The sequence below is a fragment of the Sciurus vulgaris genome (assembly GCF_902686455.1).
Source record: "Sciurus vulgaris genome assembly, chromosome: 7".
Classification (NCBI taxonomy): Eukaryota; Metazoa; Chordata; class Mammalia; order Rodentia; family Sciuridae; genus Sciurus; species Sciurus vulgaris.
In genome coordinates this window covers 992,052-1,001,618 of record NC_136467.1, presented here as the reverse complement: position 1 = coordinate 1,001,618, position 9,567 = coordinate 992,052, and the positions used below count along the sequence as shown (strand labels likewise).

At 40.9% G+C, this 9,567-nt stretch overlaps 1 protein-coding gene across 11 annotated transcripts in view; it reads right to left on the bottom strand.

The window, feature by feature from the left end:
- Positions 1–206: 206 nt before the first annotated feature.
- Positions 207–9,567, bottom strand: part of WDR27 (WD repeat domain 27) — a 196,515-nt gene continuing 187,154 nt past the window's right edge. For 5 of the 11 annotated variants that reach the window (XM_079146192.1, XM_079146189.1, XM_079146195.1 and 2 more), the window contains one exon: positions 208–556. In XM_079146192.1, the coding sequence (XP_079002318.1) occupies positions 295–556 (262 nt within the window). In that variant the 3' untranslated portion in view covers positions 208–294. Of the gene's footprint in view, positions 557–9,567 lie in introns of all 11 variants that reach the window. The other 6 variants (XM_079146199.1, XM_079146196.1, XM_079146200.1 and 3 more) reach the window with 3 other exon arrangements.

The window sequence follows — 9,567 nt, the reverse complement described above, 5'->3', positions numbered from 1 at the left end:
ACAGACACAGACACATAGACAGACATAAACATAGACACAGACATATAGATATAGACACAGATATAGACACATAGACACAGACATATAGACACAGATATAGACACATAGACACAGACATAGACACAGACACAGACATATACACACAGACATAGACACAAACATATAGACACATAGACACAGACATATAGATATAGACAGAGACGGACAGAGACAGATAGCTCTCTCCCCCCTCCAATGTCCAGTCATGAAACAAGTACCAGGCAACCCTTTATTGGAGAGTGTTCTGCTTTAACTTCACCGGCTCTGTGCAGAAGTAATGGGTGCTATTTCCATTTTCTGATGAGGGCCCAAGGAGCAAGGAGACTCACCAAACTGAGTGCAGCACCCAGGGCAGAAGGCCTGTGTGAGGGGGAAATCTAACAACAGAAACCTCCCTGCCCCAGCCCAGAGGGATGTGTGCTGGTTGCCCGCTCTGGTCGCACGTCCAGGCACTGCCCAGCAGCAATCACTCAGCCACGAAGAGCTGCAGTTTCCCATCCACGGTGGCTGTGGCGAGCTGTGAAGGAACACAAGTTCCCCTTCATTAACGGGTGCCCTGTAAGAAGAGAGAGCCCACAACCCACATTTCCTTGGACCACAGATCACAACCTGCTAAAAACAAGTGCACAGGTGCCACCCCTGCCTTGACCAGTCCAGCAATATTGCAGGCTGCCTCATGTGGCTGAGGCCTGCTGGAGCTAACCCTCTGTGTTAAAGGGGAGTCGTAACATGCACTTTGTAATAGCTGAATGTCAACCAATGACAAGAGGCAAAGAGAGGAGAGGGAAGACGGAGGGCAGGCGGCACAGCCCCCAGGCTTCCACCTGGACCACTCTGAAAGAACCATCTGATGCAGTCTGCTGAAGCGGGCAACTTCCAGGGGAGGCTTGGGCTGCAAACTCCAGTTGATTTTTGTCAACTTCTGGTCTGGTCTTCCCTACCCCGGCCCCACGTCACACGTTTCAGGAGCAACCTGCACAGAGCTGGCAGGTGAAGGCGCCCTGTTCTGTTTCAGATGGCAGAGGCAGCGACTGCCGTTGGGCCCCCACATCACGTGAGCCCTCCCTCTGGGAATGGGAGCCTCCAGGAGAGTCAGAGCAGGTGTTTTTGAATCAGCTCATTTTTTTGATCGTCCCCTTCAGAAGCTACATGCTGAAGAGTATGACATTGAAAAGCAACTACATGATCAGAGGAATTAGAATCTGCCTACGTTCGCTGAAGACTCAGAAAGGACCTGGGAAGACTACAGGCTTGCATCTTAGGGTCCTGCTGGGCACAGAGGCAGGTCACGATGGCAGAGCAGACAAATCAGCAGCAAAGATCAAACCCTTCGGCAGGGGAGAACTTGATTTCCAGAGTTAACATATTAGTACATTAAAAAGTCCAGTTTTCAACAAAAACCATAGTGCATACGAAGAAGCAGGAAAATATAGCCCATTATAAGGAAAAAAATAAACAGAAACCGCTCCTGAAAAAGACCCAATGATGGATTTACAACATTACGCCTTGAACACAACTACTTTAAAGATGCTTAAAGAATTAAAGGAAAATGTGGATAATGTTTTTAAATGATGTATTAATGAAATTGAAATAGCAACAAAGATAGAGCACAAACATGAATACAAGTAGAAACCCTAAAGCTGAGGAACCATAATAGCCAAAATAAAATGATCTTTAAGGAGACAAAGACAGATTTGAGGAGCAAAAGAAAGTCAGCAAACCTGAAGATAAGGCAAGAGAAGTCAGGTCTGAAGGACATAAAGGAAAGAGTCTCAGAAGGAGAAGAGAGAAAAAGAAGCAGACAGGATATTTAAAAAAAGCTGAAACCCCCAAACTTGATGAAAGACATGAATGTAAACATTCCAGAAGCTCAAAGAGCTCCACATAAGAGGAACAGAGCGATCCACACTGAGACACATCATAACCAAACAGAAATAGGGCCTTCCTTATCTATGATTACTTTAAATGTAAGTGTATTAAACTCTCCAAAGAAGTCAGAGATTGGCAAAATGGATTAGAAACGCTCATGATCCCACTACATGCCGTCTACAAGAAATGCATTTTAGATCCAAAGACACATGTAAGTTGAAACTGAAAGAATTGAAAGTAGATATTCCACGCAAATAATAATCAAAAGAGAGCAAGTATATCATATCAGAAGAAACAGACTTTAAATCAAAAGCTTACTACAAACAAAAAAGTACATTGTATGTTTAAAAATTTCAATGAAGCAAGAAGATATATGAGCTATAAACATTCACTCATCTAATAGACTATCAAAATATATCAAGGAGAAACTGACAGAATTAAAAGAAGACATAGTATTGAAATAAGTGTTGGAAATTTTGATACCATCCTCTCAATGATGAATGGACAACCAAAGAGATACTGGGGAGTGGGAAGGGAAGTTACTTGACAGAGTAACTGGCTGGATCCAAAGGCATGTGCAGAGCACTCTACCAAACAAGAGCTGCAAGCACATTCTTCTCAGCTGCACACAGGACATTTTCCAGGATAGAGTATATATTCAGCTGCAAATAAGGCTTCGATATTTTGAAAAAAGATAGAGGGGCTGGGGATATAGCTCAGTTGGTAGAGTGCTTGCCTCTCAAGCACAAGACCATGGGTTCAATTCCCAGTACAAAAGAAAGAAAGAAAAGAAAAGAAGATAAAAATCTTAAGAAGTAAATTTTCTGACCTCATAGGATAAAGTAAGGAAGTCAATAATAAAAGTAAAACTTGAAAATTCACAGAATTGTGGAAATCAAATGTGGTATTCTTGTGCAACCAATGCATCAAAGAAGAAATGAGAGAACAGTGAGACCACATGACACAACACAGGCCACATGTGAAGCAGGGCAGAGGGAGGTACACAGCTACAGATGCTCATCTGAAGGCCAAATCCAAACCAACTCCACAGCTTAGGAACAAGAAAGTAAGAGCAAACTAAAACCCAGGGCCATCAGGGAGAAGGAAATTTTTAAAGATTCAAGTAAAGATAAATAAAATGAAAACACAAAAACAATAGGAAAAAATCAATGAGACCAAAAGTTGGTTCTTTGAAAAGATCAACAAAAGTGACAAATCTTTAAGTTAGCTAAGAAAAATAAAAAAGATTCAAATTATTTACAATCAGATGTAAAAGTGAGTGACAGGACCCTGATAGAACAGAAATAAAATGATGATGGTTTACTGAATAATGCAGATGTTTGATAATTATTAGCATGATTATAAAGTGACATAAACAACTGTGTGTGGCTCAAATGTGTGATTATATACAATATATGCCAAACTTGTACTTACTGAACATACTTTGCTGATTTTACAGGCAATTGATAAATACTTACATGGTGGGAAAAAAATTAACATGGAAAATTTTACACCAACTTATTGGAGACAATTTCTCAGAAACATAAACCTACCAAGACCAAAAGCAATGAACACAATGTTAATATACCTATAACTAGTAAGATTGAATCTGTAATCAAAAATCTTTTAACAAAGAAAATCCCTGGACCTGATTACTTCACTGCTGAATCCTATCAAACATTTAAAGAACTAATCCGAATCCTTCTCAAACTTGTGCAAGAAACTAAACAAGAAATACTTCCTCACTGATTGTATGAGACCAGCATTATCCTGATTCCAAAGTCAGGGAAATACTTAAAAAGGGAGGAAGGAAGGAAGGAAAGAAGCGTCCTGCTTCCAATGTGGGCAAACTGGACACTGAGTAAGAACTTGTTGGAATCCAAGGCCCCCCACCAAGCTGTGTCCCAAATGTGGGCACTGGGGACACTGGAAGGTGGACTGTCCCCAGGGAAAAACACCCCTCTCCTTGGTGCAGCCAGCTTCCCAAGTCCCCTAATAGCTCCAAGGAACCCTAGGTTACAGGGGTGGTGAGAGGCCAAGCAGCAGGCAAAAGTTCCCCTTCTGAAGAGCTTTTATGGCACAACTAACTGGTAAACATCCTCCCTTAACCCTGACAGACCCAGCAGCCAATGGCATGTCCCAGTAAGGAGTATGATGATGTGTTGGACTTGTCTGCATCCTAACCTGGCCTAATTACCAACCAGGGGGTGGGGGGTGTAACAAGTCCTGGGCAGCAATTTCCCGGCCCAGGTCACGCCAAAGTGCATTGGAATGCAAACTGTGAAAAACAGCTGGCCCAATGGGGGACCAAGCCAAGACAAAAGGTAAAAAACTGTCCATTTTAACTCCTGGGCTGCAATGCAGAAAAGTTTTAAGAACCTCTCTCTCTCTCATACTGCTTTACTTAAATAATCAACAGCTGTGCCATTTTTTTTCCTAGGACTCTTGTTTTCTCTTAAATTCCATATTTTTGGAGCTCATGATTTTGATCCTACATACCTAGGTTAATGTTTTTCTTATCAGTCCTATTTTATTCACTGTGGAGTTTTTTAAACATCTGTAACATTGCAATGGAGATTCATCTACAAAAAGCTACAAACCCTTTGCTTTCGTGTTATATGTATATCATGTTTTCTACCTATATATGTGCATGCATCCACATGTCATGTACATGATATCAAAATTGGCATATAGATAATGAGCACTCATGAATCAAAATTCAAAAATATGCATCCAAATACCTTTAACTCATGTGATTTAAAAGCTTCAAATAAAGGTAAAGATGTCTTTTAAAAATTACTAACTCACAAGTTTCTCTGGGTGGTCAAAGTAATACAATGTTTATTATAAAATGTCTAATATTCATTGTTTCTAGGACTTTTCTTCAACAAGGAAGAGATGACAAATACTGTTCAATGCACTTGTCTTATATCTTGGTTTTTACAGGAAAAATAAGCAGATTGGATTTAACATGTAATCGGATTTAACATGACTATGTTTGTTAGAGACATCTAATTAATTTATAAAGTCAAAATGCTAAGGGTTAATATAACATCGAGTACTCCTAACTTCTTGAATTCCATGGGATGATATACTTGAACACTGTATTTTCATAAATTGGTAAACAAAGTGATATAATTCTATGCACAAAGGGTCTAAAAATTTCAACTATGTTTTTAATTAGAGTACTATAACATAAAGCATTTCCTCTTATTAAAATAGAATAATATGTCCAAATTCAGAAATTTCATAAGGGTCTTTTCAGAACATAAATTTAGAAAGGGGGTCAACAGCTAAAGAAATTTGAAGGTTCTAAATATAAAATATATATTTAATAGAAGGGAAAAATGTTTCTGGGTAAGATAGTCTGTAAGTGATAAAATGAACAACATGAGGGTCTATGTAAGTAAAGGGCAACTTTCAACCAGTTTATGTGTAACTAAGAATGGTTATATGTATGTGAAACCATCAGTTAAATCATTTTAAACTTTTTCCCTAAGGTCAAATACTAATGTACTGATATAAAACCAAGGTTTAATCTATATGTTAAACTGACAAGAATGCCTTCAAACATTAATTTACTCTTAGCATTATGTCTGTTAAATTTTATTCTGTACAGTAACCAGTTTTGAAGACATTAGGGCTTTACACAACTCTAAATAATAACTGTTTCAAGTATTACACTATACTACAGAGTCTAAATTCTCCTCTAAAAGTTAAATTTGGTTAATATAAAAACATAAATGTAATTGTGGCACTATTACTCTTCTTTATATATTGAATGTGTTCATAACTTCCAGGTATACAAGTCTTTAAAGCAGAAAATATAAAAGAACATTTTTACCAAGATGCTGTTTAAAGTTGTTTGGAATGGTGATTTCAAACTTAGAAGAATAACAAATTTAATTGGGATTTATTCATATTATTTAATGTTCTGTAACTGAAACTAAGTCTCATGTTACTTTCTACACTGGGATAAAATATAAATGTATTTCTAAAAGATAGTAAGAATCTAATCTACTGAAAGGTTACTATCATGAAACATGAAAGCATTTTACCACTTTTCCACACAAAAGAAAAAGTTAAAAGTTCTCTCAGCCTTTCTTTGATTCATGCTTTAAATGTAATGTTATATTATAGTAACTAAAGTTCATTTGGACTCAGGAAACAATATATGCAAACTTTGTAAAATGACATTTAAGAAAGAAACAGGTTTTCAAGATGGCGGCCTAGAGGGTGGCTCCATTTCATGTTGCTCCAGGACTCAGGATTCAAAAGAGGAGATATTGAGACACTTGGGACCAACTCAAAGCAGCCAGGTGACTCTCTCCTGTTGGGGAGGCGTCCCGGATGGGACAGTAGTCCCGGAACGCAGGGAACTTTGTGAAGTAGAGCTGCCGGCGAGACGCCCCTCCCCCTGCTGGAGCAGTGAACTTGGACAACTGGGAGCGTCGAAGAGGAGGCCACTCAGCACAGCACTGGGACTCGGAGCAACCACTGGGGCTCCGGCGGCTGCCCAGGGGAGGAGTGGCGAGGAGAGCTGTGTGGACTCAGAACACCGGGGCCTGCCCTGAGGAGGAGGAGGAGGAGGAGCATGGCCGCTTGGATTCGGAGTGACTATACCAGAGCTACAGGCGGTTGCCAGAGGAGGGGCTGCGTGGCGAGCTGTTTGGACTCAGACCACTTCTGAACACCGGGGCCTGCCCGGAGGAGTAGGAGGAGGAGGAGGAGGAGCGCGGCGGGTCCTTTGGACTCGCAGTGACTGCATTAGCGCTCCAGGCGGCTGCTCAGAGGAGGAGATGAGTGGTGAGTTGTTTGGACTTAAAGTGACAGCTCCTGAACACGGGGGGGCTGCCTGGAGGGGAAGCGCAGTGGGTCACTTGGTCTCGAGTGGCCGCACCAGAGCTCAGGGCGGTTGCCCAGAGGACCCGTGCAGCGGGTCACGTGGATTCAGAGCCACTCAGAGCGACCACTCCTGAACACCCGGGGGGTTATCTGGAGAAGGAGGAGGAACGGGGAGGGTCACTTCGACTCGGAGTGATTGATTGCCCAGGGCTACGGGTGGTTGGTGGGAGGAGGAGGCACACAGTGAGTTGCTTGGACTCCTAGTGACCGCACCGGAATACTGGGCGGCTGTCTGCAGGAAGAGGCGTGTGGCAGGTCTCTGGGACTCAGAGCGATTGTACGGGGCCCCAGGTGGCTGCTCAGAGGAGGGGCCGCATAGCCAGGTGATTAGGTGCAGAGCAGGGTCCCAGGATCTAGGAGGCTTCTTGGTGGAAGAGCCACACAGAGACACGCTTAGGGCGGAGCGAAGGTTCCAGGACTGCGGGCAGATTCTCAGAGGAGGGGCAGCCTAAGGAGATTCATCTGCGAAGGGTGAGGATCCCAGGCCCAGGAGGTAGGGCCAGGCCCCTGGGAACTTTGCAGAGGAAGGCAGCCCAGCCCAGGTGGTAGCTGTAAATTGAGGGGAACTGACCAGTGAGACCTCCCCACTGCATGAGTCTTCCTGCCGGGTGAGGTTTCCCCACAAGGATGGTAAAACCAGAGACTCAGTCCCAAAAAGGCCTTGCCTCGGCCCGCAGCCTAGTTCCCCTTTGGATGACCATTGGTCAACAAGTGGAGGCACCTCTGCCCACTAGCAGGGATTATACCCCACCTGAAGGCCACCACTCCTAGAGAGGCAGCTTCCTTGTGGAGCACCGCATTATCAACTTCCTCCAAGACTTCAGCCTACTGAAGGCTAAGGGGGGATATATATATAGAAATCTTCAGGGACAATGCAAGTCAATAGAGGAAATCTGCAATATCTCAGCGGTCCACTGATACCTGAACAATGTGAGAAAACAAGGAAAGAAAATGCTGCAAACAAATCTAGATGTTACATCAATAAAACCCAATGACAACATGGCAGAAGAAAGGACAGAAAAGGAGTTCAGAATGTACATAATTAAAATGATCAGAGAAGCAAATGATGAGATGAAAGAGCAAATGCAGGCATTGAATGATCGCACCAATCGACAATTAAAAGAGCAAATGCAGGAAGCAAAAGATCATTTCAATAAAGAGTTAGAGATATTGAAAAAAAAAACAAACAGAAATCCTTGACATGAAGGAAACAATAAACCAAATTAAGAACTTCATAGAAAGCATATCCAGTAGGATAGAACACCTGGAAGACAGAACCTCAGACATTGAAGACAAAATATTTAACCTTGAAAACAAAGTTGAACAAACAGAGAAGATGGTAAGAAATCATGAACAGAATCTACAAGAACAATGGGATATCATGAAAAGGCCAAATTTAAGAATTATTGGGATTGAGGAAGGCCTAGAGAAATAAGCCAAAGGAATGAACAATTTATTCAATGAAATAATATCAGAAAATTTCCCAAATCTGAAGAATGAAATGGAAAATCAAGTTCAAGAGGCTTATAGGACTCCAAATACACAAAATTACAACAGACCCACACCAAGGCACATTATAATGAAAATACCTAACATACAAAATAAAGACAGAATTTTAAAGGCTGTGAGAGAAAAGAATAAAATTACATTCAGGGGGAAACCAATACGGATATCAGCAGATTTTTCAATCCAGACCCTAAAAGCTAGAAGGGCCTGGAACAACATTTTTCAAGCCCTGAAAGAAAATGGATGCCAACCAAGAATCTTATACCCAGCAAAACTTACCTTCAAATTTGACGATGAAATAAAATCCTTCCATGATAAACAAAAGCTAAAAGAATTTACAAAAAGAAAGCCAGCATTACAGAACATTCTCAGCAAAATATTCCATGAGGAAGAGATGAAAAACAAAGAAGCAAATCAGCAAAGGGAGAAATTATCCTAAAGGAATTGTCAAATAAAGGAGGAAACAAGTTGTGTCAAACAAATAAATAAATAAAATTTAAAAAATGAACCAAATGACCGGGAAACCAAATCATATCTCAATAATAACCCTGAATGTTAATGGCCTGAATTCATCAATCAAAAGACATAGACTGGCAGATTGGATTAAAAAGAAGATCCAACAATATGTTGCCTGCAAGAGACTCACCTCATAGAAAAAGATACCCATAGACTAAAGGTGAAAGGATGGGGAAAAACATACCATGCGCATGGACTCAGCAAAAAAGCTGGAGTATCCATCCTCATTTCCAATAATGTGGACTTCAAGCCAAAGTTAGTCAGAAGGGATAAAGAAGGACATTTCATACTGCTTAAGGGAAGCATAAACCAGCAAGTTATAACAATCATAAACATCTATGCCCCTAACAGTGGCTCATCCATGTATGTCAAACAAATCCTTCTCAATTTCAAAAACCAAATAGACCACAACACAATAATACTAGGTGATTTTAACACGCCGCTCTCACCACTGGACAGATCTTCCAGACAAAAATTGAACAAAGAAACCATAGATCTCAATAACACAATCAATAATTTAGACTTAACGGACATTTATAGAATATACCATCCAACCAAGAGCGAATACACTTTCTTCTCAGCAGCACATGGATCCTTCTCTAAAATAGACCATATATTATGCCACAAAGCTAATGTTAGCAAATACAAGAAGATAGAGATACTATCATGTATTCTATCAGATCATAATGGATTGAAGTTAGAAATAAATGAAAGAGTAAAACACAGAAACTA